Source organism: Episyrphus balteatus, chromosome 2 (assembly GCF_945859705.1).
Source record: "Episyrphus balteatus chromosome 2, idEpiBalt1.1, whole genome shotgun sequence".
In the NCBI taxonomy this organism is placed as follows: domain Eukaryota; kingdom Metazoa; phylum Arthropoda; class Insecta; order Diptera; family Syrphidae; genus Episyrphus; species Episyrphus balteatus.
This window is the reverse complement of record NC_079135.1, coordinates 13,493,350-13,512,729: the sequence shown is the minus strand read 5'-3', so window position 1 is coordinate 13,512,729 and position 19,380 is coordinate 13,493,350. Positions and strand designations below refer to the sequence as shown.

The following is a 19,380-nucleotide window of genomic DNA, read 5'->3' as shown; positions in this document are numbered from 1 at the left end:
TTTCTGATAACAACTTGCAAAAATAGAATAGTAGTAGATTGGTGTGTAAAATGTTGACAGTAAAATCATTAGACTTACATGCAATCGACAAAAGAAAACAAAGTGTAAGTTTCCCTTCTTATTTTTTTCCACAGAACAAATATGGTTTGTCATTAGATGTCCTATGAAAAGAAATTAGCGGTATTCAAAAAAAAAGTACTAGAATAAAATTTGTATATAAAAGTCACCTATCAGGTGAAAAAGAAATCGATCGTAACTGGCTGGATACCTACTGGATGAATAAAAGTCCATCCCTATCATTATGCTCTATTTTATATTTTATTCAAAAATCACGTTAAATACCATTTTCTGAAATAAAATCAAAATTGATATAAATATGAAATAAAAACCATGCAACTGTATATTCACCTATATTTAATTTTCTTTTATTTTTGATATCTGATAATATGGCATTATGATATAATTTAGCTATTTAATACAACAATGATGAGTCTGCAAATAAATAACGACTCTTTCTCGTCTAAAAACTTACAGAAAATGCTAATATTTTGTGTTTTATTTTTATTTTCTAATTCTCTAGACAATATAATTGTACTCTAAAAATAAATGCATAAAAATAACATACATATTTTATTGATTAATAACAAATATTTTAAAATTTAAAAACAAAACAAAGAAATAATTTTTTTGTATTATTATTTTGTTAAAGAAAAAATGCTTCGTCATACATTTTTTTGTTCATTCATAAAAGCTCGCTCTCTCCAAATTGACTAGTATTATTTTAAATAATCTTTCATTTTTTTAAATTTACTCCGAAACAAATACATATCTTCTAGCATAAATTTTTTGTTTTTTTTTGTCTGTATATAATGTTTGTGTAGGTACAAAGAATACAAATCGTATATGTGCGTTGATGTTTGTGTGTGTGTATATATATGTGAATTATTTATGTGATCTTACCGAAAAAGGATAATTTACAAAATCAAAAAAATTCAAGACGACACAACACCGAAAATTAGCTTATTTTGTATAATCCTTAATCTTATATCGAATCCACACTACGTTACGTTACATATTATTAGGCATATCTGTTTTACTCAGTCGAAAATGCATGCAAATACCGTTAAGCAGTTCATTCCGAAATTCTCCCAACAACCATCATTTCCGTTTTCTGTCTTTTCAGCACGTCTCATTTTTTTTGGATAGTTTTTCGGATTACTCCGATCACTAAGGTGGATAGGCATTTTCGCGAATTCCGGCCGTGGGGTGCGGAATTTCTCCAACATGTGCGTCTGTTCGGGGGTGAGATGTTTCATTTTTTTATTATCGATTGCATCGGAAACGAGGGACACTTCCGCCGGATCTAATAATTCCACTCGATCACATGCTCTCCGAAAGTCTTTGGCTGTCATTGTTAGATAACGTGGGGCATAACACAACGGACCCAAGACTCTTCGACGATTTTCGGCATTAGGGTCGAGTTTCTTACGCTGACACTCTTCCAATGACCAATCGGCAAGGCATTCGAAAAGGGCTAACTCCGAATGGAGCTGTAAGGCGTCTCGTTTAGCAATCATTTCGAGTTCCTCGAAACGAAGTGCTGTCATTTGTTCTTTTGTCAGAACCAATTCAGCATGCATGTCAATCAATTGTAGGGAATTATTCAGCAAAGCAATCATGTGATCTTCAGGTGTAAACGGATAGGTGTTGGTTGTTGTTGATTTAGATTTTTTCGATGACGTTTTACCAGGCTCCTGGCTAGTCACCGATTGATTTTGGTGTATAGTCGATGGGGCAGCACTGTTGTAATACCACAGAGAGCGAAATACATCCAAGACTATGGCACTTGTCAGTTGCAAGTCTAACTCTCGTATGCAGTGAATTACAAGATCGGGACAGTTGTATCGATTGGCTAGCTCGAGTATTTCCAAAATGTGCATGTGGTCGCGGTACTTGACGAACTTTGTTTCGAGAAATCGAATTAAGAGTTCAAAGTCTTTCTTGTCAACATTGGATATTTGAAAATGGTTGTCATTTTTGCGACCGCTATTTGGACCGGCGTGAATTATTTTCGCCAGTTCGACACTGTTTTCGAGAACTGCTTTGCGTTCGCAGCGAATCATGTATCGATCATCACCGTTAACCACAATGAATTCAATGTATTGACTTAAATTTTGTGGCACGATTACAGGCACGGTCGTTACTGTCGTTGTGATGGGCACGTGTGGCTCGGCAGGTGGCGCTGTTGGCGGTACCATGGCACGGCCAGATGCTGTCGGATGCTGGCCATCTGGCCCAAGTCCAAACGGAAGAACCATTTTTTGCCTTGACTTGACTGTTTTATTCGTTATACTTTTGTCAATTGATGGTAGACGCTAATCATCGGTGGCAGTGTTGAGTGAATGGATGCGTTATCTGCAAAACAAAAAAAAACACTTTCATTAAATAAGTATTATTAGCAATCGCCTTCTATATAGATTATGGCTATAAACGAAATCGATTAGAGGTCGTGTTAAGGGGTCTTCCCCAAATGAATTTCGTCATTTTGTGAAGACATAATGTTATTGCAAAATACTAAATTTTTTTGAAGGTTTATGGTGGGTGTGAATCATTAAATAAATTGATAGAATAAAAGACGACCCATAAAAAATATTGTGTCCTCGTGCAAAAAAAAAAATTATAAATGCTGGCGGTTATTGATATAATTAGCATCATAATTATTTATATCATACCATTGTTTTGAATATTTGTAAAGAGCTTTATCAAAATGAGTTCAATTTAAGTCATTGACCGTTATTGAAGAGGGGTAAAGGTGTAAGACAAAAAAAACGTTTCCTTGATTTATCTTAACCGCTCTCTATGATTTAATTAAACTTCAAACAATAAATATATCGTAAGAGATAGGCGTGTCTTTTATGATATAGGTTTTTGTTCTTGTCAGTGTCAACTCATCAATTAAAAGGTGCGTTGTTGAATTTTCAAAACACTTTATTACTTTACAAACTCTGTGTGATGGATGGTGATGGAAATGTTTAATCAGTATTTAATCGAGTTAAAATAAATATGAAGAGGCCTTGACAATTAGGTATATAAAATTATTTTTTAGTATTTCCTAGTTTTTCATTGATAAAACAATAATAACAATCAACAACTTATGTAAAAGAATGTTTAGTGAGAAATGTTATATTAAAGTGTTTTTTTTTTTATTATTTTATTTTATTAGTTTGTATCACAGGAAATAGGCCAAATCGCAGAATGACAATATGACTGTGTTGTTAAGTCTTTTTCATTTGTTCTTCTTTTAAACTTAAAGATAAACAGTGCAAATGTTATCACGTTATCTTAAGATAGAATTTCCAAAATTCGAAAGAAAATATTCTTTAAAAAGTTTGAAAGAGGATTAAAACCTGCGATCTCTCTGATAAGGTCAAGATGCAAATACATAGATTTGACAAATGTATTTTGACCTTATTCTATTTTTCTGTATTTTCTTAAAAAATTTTAAAATAATTGGTAAACTAAAAGTTTTTTAATTTATCCATGTGGCTTTAACTGACGACAAAGCATTGTTTAATTTATTGGTTGCAAGTGTTATTTAATTTCGATTTGGGTGTGTTGTCATCCACTCCAAATTTTTAATTCACATTATTTGCATGTTGTTCGCATGCACTGTGGCGTATACGTACTATATTTGTTTTTTTTTTTTTTTTATTGCATGTGCTAGAGTAGGAAAGGAGAAGACAAGAGACGATCTAAAAAAAACTTTTGGTTCATTCAATCCGGTCAAAGGACACATTATTTTTAAGACCCATTTAAAAAAAACTGAAACTTTTTTTAAATCCAAAAATGTGTTATTTAAAAATTTAAAACTTAGTAATAGAGATGAGCAAAAAATCACGACCTGTGATTTTTAACCTGTGATTGACAAATCACAATCACTACCTGTGAACAGTTCTCAAATAAACTGTGATTACCTTAACCGTGAATTGGGTATTTAATTTTCACTTTACAGTTCGCATTTCGCTCAAATAGAGCATTTACCCCGAATGTCATTTTCGACAAGTTCGTTTAGGATATGGCGTGATCTCATAGATCAATCATAAAAAAGGGCTCTATGTTTTAAGTTTACACTTTACACTAGAAGTGAGGCAAAAATGTTTGTCAAAAGTAAATGTCACAGGTCAAAAGTCATTTTCAATGCGTTTTCGTGAATTCCGCGGAAAATAATTCACGTTTACACTTGACCTGTAGCAAAAAGTTATTTTTTCCAAAATTACAGGTCAAAAGTCATTTTCAATGCGTTTTCGCAACAGTTACTGTGTAAACGTGAATTGTTTTTACCGGAATTTACACAAGTGCATTGGCAATTATAACCTGTGCTTTTTCCCAAAACAACTTTTAAACAGTTCTTGTTCTTGTGTAAACGTGAATTCACTTCACAAATGCTTTGGAATTATTTTTAACCTGTGATTTTCCCAAAACAACTTTTGCAATAGTTCTTTTGTGAACGTGAATGTTTTGACCGGAATTCACGCAAATGTTTAGGATTTTTTTAAACCCGTGATTTTGTTCAAAATAATTTTTGCACCAATTCTTATGTAAACGTTAGTTATTTAAAGCGGAATTCACGAAAATGCATTGAAAATTACTTTTGACCTTTGATTGGAAAAAATAACTTTTGCAACAATTCTTGTGCAAACGTGAACTGTTTTTATCGGAATTTACACAAGTGCATTGGAAATTATAACCTGTGATTTTTACCAAAACAACTTTTCAATAGTTCTTATGTAAACGTGAATTGGTTTGACAGGAATTCACTTCACAAATGCTTTGGAATTATTTTTAACCTGTGATTTTTCCCAAAACAACTTTTCAACAGTTCTTGTTCTTGTGTAAACGTGAATTCACTTCAGAAATGCTTTGGAATTATTTTTAACCTGTGATTTTTCCAAAAACAACTTTTGCAATAGTTCTTTTGTAAACGTGAATTGGTTTGACAGGAATTCACTTCACAAATGCTTTGAAATTATTTCAAACCTGTGATTTTTCCCAAAACAACTTTTGCAACAGGTCAAGTGTATAGGTGAATTATTTTAAGCAGAGTTCGAAAATGCATTGAAAATGACTTTTATTTTGGCCAAAACAACTATTTGCAATAGTGTAAAAGTGAATTATTTTAGCCGGAATTCACGCAGATGCATTGAAAATTACTTTTAACCTGTGATTTTGTATAAAACAATTTTTTGCAACGTGAATTGTTTTTACCGAAATTCACGCACGTTCGGTAAAATAATTGTTTTGTTAACCCCATACAATAACGTATGGCTCCAGAAGAATCACGGTTTGCACCCGAATATTTTCTGTGAAATCGCAGGTTGCCCTGATTAGAATAAGGGGTTTAAAAGTTACTTTTCCCGTGAAATAATAAATTTCTTCCGTAAAATCAAGAGTCGCCTAGACAAAATAATGTTTTCCCCAGTATAATCACTAATGGCTTTGGTAAATCGCGGATCTGTTTGCTTAAACCAGTTTTCCTTGTAAAATCAGCTCCATTGTTTCAAATATACTCGTATTTGAGCTTCAATAGTACTTCCTACGTAAGTATCGTACGAAAATACAAACGTTAAAAATGCTACGTTTTTTTTTTTTTTTTTTTTTTGGGATTTTCATAAAAAAAATTGAAATCACGGTTAAAAATCACAGGTTAAAATCACCGTGAATTAAAAATCACAGTCACAGGTATACCTGTGATTGAAAAATCACGACTTAGCTCATCTCTACTTAGTAATACTAGGTCCTTGACAAGAGATAGCAGAAAAACAGTTTAATGACAAGTAACTTTTAAACAATACTTTTCTTGGGATTTAGTTAGTACGTACGAGGAAGTTCGGTGAGGTATTGACAATTTAAGGAAACTAAAATTTAGGTTGTCCCTAGCGACTGAATTTTTTGTATTCATTTCATAAAATATATGCTTTTATGAAGGTTTGGTACTCCAAGTCTAACGTCAGAATTTTTTAAAATCAAATTTAACCTATCATGTTTGTACTCATTAACTCGTTAAGAAAATATTCAACTGAGGAGTGATTAAACAAAATGCCGTATATTTCCATCTTAACAAATTATTTAGAAATCGCAAACATTTTGTGACAAAGTCAAATAGCCAAAATGGAAAAAGTTTTCAGTGGAGATACTTAAATAAAAAAGCTACTTTAAACCGAACCCCTCATTATTTTTAATTTTTGTCATATCTTACATAATATTATTATATTTTATAATTTGGAAATATGCCCTTTTGCAACTTAATGGAAATAATAAGCCGTCTATACGAGATAAGGCGTTTTAGCAGTTTCCATTTAAAGTAACATGTGTAGTTTCGGGAAGGGCATCGGAATCCCACATATGTATTTATATTTATTAAAGTGATCTGCAATCCAGATACATTCTTTAGAATATAAAGCTAACTACACTTAAAAAAACCGGCAAATTCTTCGAAAATATTTAAATCTTGAAAAAAATTCATAGGTCCAAAAATGTTTAACACACTTTTAATTCTCAGTGAATTCGTAAGAAGAGAGAATAGAAGCAGAAAACATTGTTTATAACAATTTGTATATAAAACAGCTGAGTTAATAAAAGTAGATATTATTTGCAAAAAAAAAACTTTCATTTACAGCAGACTTTCTGCTAAAATTCAACAATGATATTCAAATTGAAAATAAAACAAAAAAATAATTCAAAACTCTCAAACTGAAAAGCAAACAAACAAAAAAAAATACTCCTTCGTCTCTTGTGTAAATAAAGAATTCTGCTATATAATTGTTATTGAAATGCATGACATATGGTATCGATGCTCTATAACAAGTATACAGCTTCAATTGAAAAATAAAAGAAAATAAAAGAACAGTCTGTCTTATTCATTGACTCAATGTATTTAAACATACATAATTTTTTTTTACAACAAACACAAAACAAATAACAGAAATGAAAACGTACAAGTTAAGGTATTTCCTTACAATCATGTATTAAATAATGTAGTGCAACCAAGGCCATATCATAGTTTTTTTTATTGACTTAAAGATTATAAAAAAGTCTTTAACGATCGAATGCAATGCGAGTTTAACTTTAATATGTTTGTTTGCAAAGGTTTTTATCATATTTAAAAGTTGATAAAAAAAACTTAAAGGTTAGTTAGGTATATCTTCTATCAAACGCGACAGCTCTATTAGTATTATCATAAACATCAAATTATCAAAACAATTTGGTCGAATTGCAAATTTATTGAAACATGAAAATATGTTTAATTTATGTATGTAGGTACTTCTCACTTACGATTAAATTCAATTTTTCACACACAAATTGCCATCAATTAACACAAAAAGCTATCATGTGTCATAACTTCCCGCCAAAGATTAAAATAATTTTTCTATGGCAAACCGTTTATTTGAGTTTTAAAAGCACTTCATTTTCTTTATTTCGACACTTTGTTATCCAAGATTGTCTTTAAATGACGTTTAATCTTTTACGTTTTTTTTTTAGATATTTTAAGTCTTAATCACATAATTTGTGTTCATCAATAATATCTATTCAACAATATTATCATCAATAAATTTTAAAAAAAATGACAGTTTATATTTTTGACAGTTCATATTCATCAAAACAAACACTGTTATATTTTGTTAAAACCACCCACGTGACATATTCTACTACCGGCGGCAAAGCACTAGATTTGACACTGTCAACCGTTGTTGTCGACTCGAAATTCTACGATCGACTAAAACACAATGTGCACAAAAAATGTATGAAATTAAAAAAAAAATTAAAAAGAAAAAAACTCCAATTCGCGATACAACTAAATTGATTGTTCTCCATTTTATTCCAAACCAAGAATTTACACATATTTGCCTTTAAGCACTGATAAAGTGGCCCTAGAATTTTTCAAAATTACATTATACAACACTGTCCCTTCCCCATATAAAAACATAATATACACACAAGTACCTACAACATAGAGTTGTTATAGGAAGTTTATCTGTGTCAATTGGAAGAACCTTCAAGTTGGTGTAGGGAAATGCAAACCCTCGATAAAAAGCATCAACATTCGAATCTTTATCCGAACATTATACAAGCAAACAAGGGTCCGCGTTTCGTTCTATCTATACTCAAAAGTCACAAATTATGTATGTTCAATTTAACTCCTTCAACGCATGAACTCGCGAGACTATAAAGCGGGATCGGGATGTAAACACAAGCATAAAATCCACAGCAAAAATGACGGTAGCTCTATAAATCAATTAGGATTCAAATTAAGTGCCAAATATACGCTGACAGAGAGAGAGTGTAAGGTACCAGCATTTTTGACGTTTGAGGTTAAGTTCATGGTAATATGCGAAGTTGTGAATTGCTTTAATAACTAAAAAACATACAACACGAATGCAATTCAGTTGAATAGTAGTTAGAGTTGAACTCTCATCACAAAATACAATACAAAATTTAAACAAATATTGGCTAACAATGATTAAGCTTGTTTATTGTATGAATGGAGAGAGAGATGAAATTTGCATATTAGTTGTCCTCCCTCTTCCTCTCTGTCTATATTGAGTCCCAAATGTTGTATTGTTAAATTAAATTATCACTTCTTTTCGACCAGAGATTATGCCGGTCGTTTTTGCCGCCGGAGTCGAGGTAAAGCATGTACGCATCATGGAGGTAAACATTGAAAATTTTTGTGAGATAAGAAAAGCTAATACCAAATCGTTTATGGGTCGTAATCTTGTAATACACTTACTTACACGAACAAAGGTTGTAGGTAGTGAAATATTTTAGGAATGATGTTATTTATGGTGAATTAATTAATTGGGTTTGTATGATCATTTTTTTTCGATGTTAAACAAATAATAATTATCGAACAACGTGTGCGGCGCGCCGATACAGATTTGAACTTATTTGAAGTTACAAACATAGTTATTAAGAATGTTGTTTGGAAGGGATTTTCTTTTTCTTTCCCGCACATAACTGTACTGCAGGAAGTCGAAGAATTAAAAAAAAAAACAGGAGCTGATAACAAATATTTTATTTAAAAAATGTCTTATTCAGCAAAGCTAAAAACAATTAAACACTTTTAATCTCCAGATTTAAATGTGAGTAAGTTTACTCACACAAAAATGGCGCCCAACAAATAAAAAATAAAAATTTGAGACATTATTGGTGAATAATGCTTCCACTTTTAAAATCAATACTATTCAACTTTTATAATTTTCTCATTAAGAAACATGAGAAGGTACAGCTCAATAGCAAGAAAATTGAAAATGAAAACGATAGCTACTACTATGTACTTAACTGTGGTGGTCATTTTCAGCTCAAGGCAACATGTTTAAAGTACAAATGTCATCAGAAGAAATATGTTCTTTTATAAAATATCGGTGGCTGTTATGTTTCACTAAGTTGAATTTAAAATTTTGTAATTTTGTAAACTGCAGATTTTATTCCTATCATCCTACCTTGTCTTTTAAATACATGGGTTAATAGCCCGATTGTTATTAGAATATATCTGCAATTTCAATCTACTCAAACAGAAGAACATGAGTAGTTCTAGTAGTAAATGTACTAGATCATCGTCTCATGATGCCAAATGATTAGCTTAAATTAAAAAAAAAAAATTGCATAAACATTAACCATTATTTCAAATGTTAAGCTTAGTTAAGTTATCTTACACCTCCTTTGGAGGTGTTTAACTACTCATGATAAGATGATCAAGTTTCTAGTACATTTACAACACGGAGAAAAAAGACTACCTAAAATTAAACGGATTTCTGCATGGCTTTTTGCCAAGATAACTTTCGTCTTAAATTAAGCGGACAAATCGTATTAATTTCTTGAATGTGCTAATTTAAAAGAAATACACTTAATTTAAGATGAAAATCATCTCATTTTAATGTGGATAATCTTTTTTGCGCCACCCTGTATAATGAGAACAACCAAAAATTATAATTGGAATTATTTTTATTTGCACTCTTATTGGCTGTTTTGTCTTGTCAAATTTTGAAAAGTTCAAAACAAACTTTTATTTAAAGAACAAAAAAAAAAAATACCGGTTGTTTATTTAACTTCGAAACGAGGTTTATCCAAATACTCAACGGTTAGCTGAATGTTTGTTATAATAAATAAAAAAAACAAAAAAACATTTTGGAATAACCTGACATATGGCGCACTATGCAATTTTTAATACTGCTTTGCTTGTATGTACTTATAAAACAAAACCAGATGATACGCATTTTTAGTGTTGCCTATATTTTGCCCTGATTAATATTTGGTTTTAAAAAATATGGTTAAGACATGAGATGACATGAGACTGCTTACTACTATATGAAGTAGTTCCTACACTGAGGGAAAAAAAGCAACGTAAAATGTAAAATGTTCAACGTAGATTTAATGTTGAAAAAATTAACATGAAACTTCTTTAAAATAAAATTGAAACAACGTAAGAATATTTTTTATTTTTGTCGGACTTCAGCTTTTGTTGCATTTTATCACTCTAATTTTCAACAGTGAGATAGCACGTTGGTAAAGCATTCGCCTAGTAACCCAAGAGTTGTAGGTTCGATCCCCAGCGGCTGCCCAATTTTTTCTTTTTTTTTAATAAATTGATGTTTTTTTTTTAAAGTTGAAACAACTTTGATTTAAAGATAGTTTATAATGGTTAACCACTTTAAACTTACGATTTTCTACTTTGATTTTAAAATTTCCGAAAAATAGTTGAATCAACGTGGTTTTCGTTGATCTTAAGTTGTTTTTTCCCTCAGTGTAGTTTAATAACTGATTTTGAAAAATTGTTCTGCATAAATTACCATTTACCTAAATTTTTCTGGTAAACGAAAAACATTGTAAGATCGGCGTTCCCAAAATGACTCATTATAATAATGTACGCTATTTATGTATGAAATTAAAAAAAAAAAAATATTTCATTTATGAAAACCTTTCGAAGGCTTTGAGCTAAGAAAAATGATCATCCAATATTTTAATCAAATCGTATTTATTCATCTCTTTTGTTTTGTTTTCGTGATGATTGATTTATGAATTCATTCGAAAACAAAATAATTTACCCGAAACAAATGACAAAGGAATAATTCTTGGATTTATTTGGACAGCACACAGATGCAAGTATTCGTCAGTTAACAAAATACATTTTGGCACAGTTCCAGTCATCCAACAGAACAGAAGTATCTTAAATCAAAATTCTTTTTAAGAAAAATGATCCCGACACATCATTATTTTCACTCAAAATTATACAATGTTTATATAAATATTTCAAAATGATTTATTCAAATCAATGAATTCATATTTTATTTATAGGTAGTCTATACTGATCGTATTTTGCACCCAATTACTTCAGTCAAGTTAATTAAAATATAAATTTTGAGAAAATATAAGAAATAATATTAAGTATTCAAAGAAGATTATATAAACATGTTTCCTTTTTATTTAAAGGAATAACAATTTCGCAAGAAACAAAAAACATATATTTTTGTAAGCGAACCAAACGAATTGCAGCTGGAAGAGGAATTTCAAAGATACTCTTGACAGCCACTTGCTATAACGTTGCTCCATATCTTGTATAAAACCATGCATAGTACTCTGATACCTGAAGTCTTATGCATTTGGTTCTATAGAAACGTAGGCCAAAGTCTATTTAAAGATATTGCCGACTACAGTTTATTTGGTATTTACACAGCGGGATAAAATTAGGTGATAAAAGAGTTAATGTGCAATAATGCTTTGTGCCCTAGGAATTTCATTCAATTGAATTTATTATTGCACTTTGATGTTGTGAATGCGTAGAATTTAGATATTTCTGTTGTTAATGCAACAATGATAGATATATATTTCCTCAGGCAAAAGACTTGTGTTGTATTTTGGGTTTAACAGTTGAAAATGCTCCATTATTGTGTAACAAAATTATTTTTAAAAAAGTTACGTATACACCATGTAAACCGGTAGATAAATCAATAGAAAAAAATAAAAACCTTTAAATTTGAAATGCGATACATCATTTCAATAAATTCTCGACTTCTTATAAAAAAACAAAAAGAGAGAAACAAATAAAATTCACTCCATTTTGAATGCTAGCTGTGTGAAATTTATAAATAAAACCTGCGAAATACAATTTCATGAATTGAACCACTTTTATGGAGTTGCTCCTCACACATAGCCCGATCAATCTAGACATTTTATCAAAGTTAATTTAAGTACAAGATTTTTTGATGCAGTTAGGTTCCTTTGATGGAGGAGAATATAAAACCACAGTTTTACACCAAAATTTGATATGGCGTATCCCCGAAAATGACCCCTGACCCCTAGGTAGTACGGAAAAAGGTGATTTCACGATTTTTTGATGCAGTTAGGTTCCTTTGATGGAGGAGAATATAAAACCACAGTTTTACACCAAAATTTGATATGGCGTATCCCCGAAAATGACCCCTGACCCCTAGGTAGTACGGAAAAAGTGATTTCACGATTTTTTGATGCAGTTAGGTTCCTTTGATGGAGGAGAATATAAAACCACAGTTTTACACCAAAATTTGATATGGCGTATCCCCGAAAATGACCCCTGACCCCTAGGTAGTACGGAAAAAGTGATTTCACGATTTTTTGATGCAGTTGGGTTCCTTTGATGGAGGAGAATATGAAATCACAGTTTTACACCAAAATTTGATATGGCGTGTTCCCGAAAATGACCTTTGACCCTAGGAAGTTCGAAAAAAGTGATTTCAGTCGAAGGCTTTCATAAGACCTGTTTCAAGAGGTTCTTGTAAGTATGCAATGTTTTCATCTCTCAAATATGCAATGTTTTTCACCAATAAGTATGCAAAGCTTTTATCCTGCAGATATGCAATGTTTGTAACGCTTTAGAAAAAAACATTGCATTTTTATGTGAGGTTTCAATTAGCTCCCTTTTTTCCACTCATCTTTAATATTCCAGTATGGTCTACTGGTAAGGTGCTGGCTAGGTATGCAGAGGTACGTGGGATCGATTCCTGGTCGGCCCATGTGATGAAAATAAAAAAATGTGTTCTTTTTCAATTAAAATAATATTCTCATCATTTCAGAACAACAGAAAAAGCTGTGGAATTTCCAAAAAAGGAAAAGAAACAAAGTAGGAAAAAATTTTCGGGGATACGCCATATCAAATTTTGATGTAAAACCGTGATTTCATATTCTCCTCCATCAAAGGAACCCAACTGCATCAAAAAATTGTGAAATCACTTTTTCCGTACTACCTAGGGGTCAGGGGTCATTTTCGGGGATACGCCATATCAAATTTTGGTGTAAAACTATGATTTCATATTCTCCTCCATCAAAGGAACCTAACTGCATCAAAAAATCGTATACTTCCATTAACTTTGATAAAATTTCTGTTAAATTCGACTGAAATCACTTTTTCGAACTTCCTAGGGGTCAGGGGTCATTTTCGGGGATACGCCATATCAAATTTTGGTGTAAGACTGTGGTTTTATATTCTCCTCCATCAAAGGAACCTAACTGCATCAAAAAATCGTGAAATCACTTTTTCGAACTTCCTAGGGTTCAGAGGTCATTTTCGGGGATACGCCATATCAAATTTTGGTGTAAAACTATGATTTCATATTCTCCTCCATCAAAGGAACCTAACTGCATCAAAAAATCGTGTACTTCCATTAACTTTGATAAAATTTCTGTTAAATTCGACTGAAATCACTTTTTCGAACTTCCTAGGGTTCAGAGGTCATTTTCGGGGATACGCCATATCAAATTTTGGTGTAAAACTGTGGTTTCATATTCTACTCCATTAAAGGAACCTAACTGCATCAAAAAATCTTGTACTTAAATTAACTTTGATATATAGTGAAATTTCGTCTAGGATGATCGGGCTAACAGTCACACAAATTTATAGTGCGATGGATTTAAATGCACATTCTATGCTATAATTACATGCCACAGCAGAAGAATTGAATGCGAACCTTGTTCTCGGAACTGAGTCTTTCCGGATGGAACTTGCTGGCAACAGATGTAAGAGATTAACTTTAGTGGTGTATTGTCAAGGTCATTGTTCTTGTACACTATATAGTTTACGTAAAAAACATTAATGTTGGAATGTATTGTTCAAGTGTCACTACTTTCGTTGTTGTATGTAGTGTTTTTTTTTTCTGGGATTACAGCATTTATTTATAGTTTGAATTATATTCTTCAAATGAAAGTTCCTTAATTGACCTAGAGCCCACAAAAATTTTTGTGATTTAGTGATAACAAATGTTGATTTATAATAATGGGAAGGTTTTTTAGAATTTAGCGTATTTTTAATCAAAGAAATAATTAAAATAAGGTGTCAAAAGGTTGGCAGTGAATTAAGAGTTAAAAACGTGTGGAGACTTCATTTACATTTGACAATTTTTAGCCAAAAATTAGTTTTCTAAAATTAAAAGCATAACAAAAGTTTTTGTTTACGTTGTGCTATTTTTGTATGGGATTTTTCGTTTCTCTTCAGCATACACCGATAAATTACGAGGGAAAATATTGAGCATCATTCACTTTTCACAATTCTAGGAAAACAAAAAACATTCTCGGGAGAATATCGCTCATTTATAAAACTAACGCAGTTCAAGTTCCTTGGCCTTGCTCCATCAACTTTTTTTGACAGCTATGTGAGTCCGAAGATTTAAAATCGGTTTAAAATTTCCTGCCTCTTTTGGCTATCTCTTTCTCATCATGAAGTGCAAGTGAGAAAGCAACATAAAAATACCAAAATGAGTTGGCGAAGCGAGGCCAATGTGAACAACGTCTAATAGGCATGAGCATTAGTCCGGTCCTTATTTGCTTTTTTTCGAAAATTAATGAAGACATCCGCTCAATCGTCTCGAAATAAATAAAAAAAATCCTCTAATTTTTTTTCAGATTTTTAACTATATCCCTTACTCGCCCTGCATCAAAGTGAAATTCTTGTACTTGGACTTTTCGTCAGATTTTTTGGATATTGATCGATTTTGTTCTAATTTTGCACAGTTATACTAACAATTATCCTTAGTAATATTGCATTCCAAGATATTATTAAAATAATATTCTTGAATCACAAAAAAATCGAAAAAGAAATCCATTTTACGTTTACAGTAGATGGCCACATGATTATAACCGATGAAAATTTTCAAAAATTTGTCACTAATTCTTTAACTAGAACGCTAAAAACTAATTTTATTTTATTCTGTACAGTACAATATTATTACGGTTGTACAAAACATTGTGCCACTACGAATTTTTCTTTTAAAAGAGGCAAAGCCAAAAAAATTTATGACGATAGAGGAGAACACCATTTTTCAATATTTCGTGTGTTTTCCTTTTGTTTTAAAAATGCCTTCTGTTTTTACATGAATTAGTTGTTGTTTCGTGCTTGTAATATGTAATGATTCAGCCACTCACCACTAAGCTTTTCCACCAGTTTGTATAAGGTTTTCTGCAGCATTTCGCTAAGAATTCCCAAAGAGCGTTATTTGTGGAATTCATCCCCGAAAAATTACCAAGCCTGATTATTCTTTAATTTTTCTTACTTAGAAAGGACATGACACTCTTAACGTTACAGTAGAAAGCTGTAATAATAATTACTGAACAGAAAAAATAAAATAAAATCAGTTTTTAGCGTAACAAATTTGTGAAAATTTTCATCGGTCATAATCATGTGCCCACCTACTGTATTACACTTTTTTCTAGATTTCTCAAAAACGACTCAGACTCAACCAATTTATCGTCTTAAAAACGAAATTTGCGCAAAGAATGCCGTAGTTTTCTTATTTAAATACGACATGAATGTTCGCAAAATCCCTATACTTTTTAAAAATACTTTATGAAAACAGTTCTTTCAGAAAGAAATAAGAAAAACGACTGGAACTAGTTGAAAAACATTTTATTGGCACGGTACTATTTTTTTTACAAAATCAAGTAAATCTATTAACTGCAATGATCCCACCAATTCAACTTGTTTTTTTTTTCAGTGTTTTCTTACGTACTGTTAACTTCCCATTTTACAGAACTCCTTTAGGTCTGCTCTCACTTTTTCTGCACTTAATTTGAAAGTCTATCTAAGAGCCGTTTGCTGAATCGAAACTTAAGCATTTATGTTCAGCATAAATCCTTATGTGACAGTTTACGCAGAGGAAAAAGTAGTGATTAAGAGTTTATGTTCAACATAAATTATTTAAGTTTCGATTCAGCAAATGGCCCTAAGTCTATCAATTCAATCAGAAAAAAAGTTTGGAACAAGTTGTGACAGTTTTGAGTTTTCCTTAGGTCCGATGAAATGTCTTTTATTTTAAAGCAGTCAATGAAAACTTTAATGCAATTACTACGGACAAACATGATTAATAAATTGAATTTCATTTTAATAACACGAAGCTTGTTGGTTGGCAATTTCGCGCTATTTTAAGAGGAAGCAAGCCCATTGTTCCATCTTTCGACCTACCATATTCTCAAACAAAAATTATTACATTATCGATTATTGTAAGAAGAAGCAAAACTTACATCCATAAATCAACAACAACAAAATCTAAATTTAACTCCAGTCTTCTTGCTGACATTTTACTTATAAAAAAGTGACATCAAATTATAAATCTTGCATAAATAAATAGATTATACCCATCTGTAATTTCTACACCTTCTCCCAAACCACATTGACCACATATTTTACTGTGCTCCATTCAATGAATTTTTTAAATCCCATCCACCCACAAAACTGGCGCCCTATTGTGTTGTGCCTTATGTAAACCGAAGATGATCATAAAAGAAAACTAATAACCCAGTGCGAGCGAGCACTGCGAGCGACTTACAACGACAATAATAAATTGAATGTTAATACGCCTCCTCTTTTTTCTTCTTTTCCCCCAAATCACGTTCTCTTTCAGTACAAACTAAGTACAAGCTATACTACAACCACCCGCATTATCTATCATTATTCGTTACATGCTTCAATCTCATTTGTTTTTTTTTTTTCTCTTTATAACGACATCCTTGGATAACTTAACGGTGCATCACAAAAAGGTTCGTCGTATGCACTTCATACCAATCGAATGAACTTGTTTATCTAATAAGTAGAAAAAAAAAACGCTCTCTTCCAATCCCAATACCAACCCCCATGTATCGTGTTTCTCTGTTACAAGTGGCCAAGTGTTCCAGTTTCATCATCATTTGTGCTCCTTTCTCTAAGCCCTATGCCCTTAATATTTTTGTGTGTGAGCCTGTGAGCGCTTATTTATTTCTCCCTCTCAAAACAAACCAAGTTGTTGTTGTTGCTTTTGCTTTACAATTGGGGGTTCTCTGCTTATCTTTAGCGTTACCAAAAATTTTACAGATAAAATACCAAGTATATAGGTCAAGGGCTGGCATTATTATGTAGGACACTGTTATGCTACAAAAACATAGGAATTTCTAACATTGACTATTGAGACAATTTTATGTTCTCTGTATTTAACATTCCCAAACAACAATTATTTAGCTCTGTTCAAAAGAAATAATTCAGCTAAAAGGACTAAATTTAATCCTGTAATAACACATTTTCACATCACCGAGAATAAATCAATAATCACAGAAACAACCGTGTAGAGTTCATTATACCCACACAGAAATTGAGATTAAAAAAAAGGAGTAGGCGACCAACCGACGACGATGAACAACGACGACGACAAGCGAGGACGACGATGATTTGGATTTCGTATAACAACCAAGGCACCCAAGGAGAGAAAAAACTAAATTGAACCCCCTTTTCCTTCTCAAAAACGTCAAATTATATGATGTGAAAAAGATACATTCACGAACATTTTTCAATGGATTTTCATCTTTTTTGTTCAACTTTTTTTTTTCAATTTTAATTTTTCAACTCACCAATATGTAAAATTTGACTTTTATCAATTTTGAAATTCGGAATATTTCTGAAAATATGTGAAAATATAAAGAACTTAAAAAAAACACACAGAATAGGCCGTTTTTCAAAAAAAAAATTAAAAAGATAAAAAACACCACACACAATACGCCAGGCCAGGAGCGAAAAACTAACGTTACGACGACAGCGAATCCGTTTTTCAACTTAAACGAATGAAAATACGTGTTCGCTCACTTTGCTGCTGTTGACACTGTTGGTGGTTTAAAACTCAATGATTTGAAATTCGTCCGTATCCGACATGCGTACAAAATTTTACAAAAAAAAAAAAAAAACTAGTGATTGTGGCAAAAAATCCTTTTGCTTGGATTTTTCAAAACAAAAATAAATTGTAGGTACTAACTATATACACAAAGAAAGTTCGAACTTTCAAAAACAAAAAAAATTTGTATCTCACACTCGCAGAGTGTTTATACAAAAAATATAAATGTTTTTCTCCCTGGTTTAGCTTGTAGTACAGTGTGTCGCAGTTTATATTAATGTAAAAGCTTTTTAAAAAAGGATTTGAGAACAAAGTTTATTGGTTTTGAAATCGGTGATTTTTAAACGAAAAAGTAACAGAGTTATGAAAACCAGAGTTATGCGGGACAAAGATATGAAAAACCCCAAATTTTTCAAATTTATTTATTTCTGTATAGCCTGGGGTCGAACTACGGCATACGTATATGAACGGTTAACGCTTTACGTATTGACGCTTTAAATCTCTATCATTTTCTTCTGATACATAGAAACAGAAAGTAAAAAAAGAACAAAAAAGTTTCTAATTTTTCAAATAATTTATATTTTTAAATGTCACAGCAATAAATTTTGTTTTGTTGTTTTATACTTTTGTTTACTTTTTATACTTTTTTTGCCTTTGTGTTTCAATGTAGTTCTAGCTTATTTCTTGTAGTCTTTATTTTTTTCTGACAGGTCTATAAGTGGTAATGATTGATATTCGGTGATATTTCGACTATGAACCAATGTGAAGAGTAGGTGTGAGTGAGTAGTTCTTCAGTATACTTTTGTTTTAAAAGTTTTGCTGGTTTCTTGATATACTTTCTAAATTTAACTGCATTCAGTCCTTCCTTGTAATTCAAAATTTTGCAACGTCAGACTTTGTGGGAGTGCCTTTATATATTTGACCCATCATGTCTTCAAGTTTCACTCAAGCTGATATTTCCTTGACTTTGCAGTTTTCTGGAACTGCTCCTTATTTCGCAAATGTTATTGTATTGTAGAATGACAAAACATCTATGTTGTGGTGTCTCAACTAATTTCTCAGGATTTTTTATATTTTTCTTTCGACATGCCCAAATCCATAAACAAAGCTAATGCGTTCATTAGTATATTAAATATTATGGGATTGCCTTAATGTGTCACTCTTCGCCTTTTCATTGTCCTTATTATCAGCCCTAATCTGAGTTTCACGTGGAAATTTTCCATCC

At 31.6% G+C, this 19,380-nt stretch overlaps 1 protein-coding gene across 2 annotated transcripts; it reads right to left on the bottom strand.

The window, feature by feature from the left end:
• Positions 1-427: 427 nt before the first annotated feature.
• On the bottom strand, positions 428-18,302 carry LOC129909984 (BTB/POZ domain-containing protein 3). Of its 2 annotated transcripts, XM_055987184.1 has the most exons (3): positions 18,041-18,302; positions 17,899-17,945; positions 428-2,415 (listed from the first exon to the last, which is right to left on the bottom strand). In XM_055987184.1, exon 3 carries the CDS (start codon positions 2,316-2,318, stop codon positions 1,098-1,100), a length of 1,221 nt encoding a protein of 406 aa, XP_055843159.1. In that variant the 5' UTR covers positions 2,319-2,415; positions 17,899-17,945; positions 18,041-18,302; the 3' UTR covers positions 428-1,097. The 2 variants fall into 2 exon arrangements, with proteins under 2 accessions (XP_055843159.1, XP_055843160.1); XM_055987185.1 differs by lacking the exons at positions 17,899-17,945; positions 18,041-18,302 and adding an exon at positions 7,333-7,524.
• Positions 18,303-19,380: the final 1,078 nt, after the last annotated feature.

Excerpts from the sequence above, each read along its gene's own strand:
- LOC129909984 (XM_055987184.1), bottom strand. The coding sequence starts at position 2,318 with ATGGTTCTTCCGTTTGGACTTGGGCCAGATGGCCAGCATCCGACAGCA.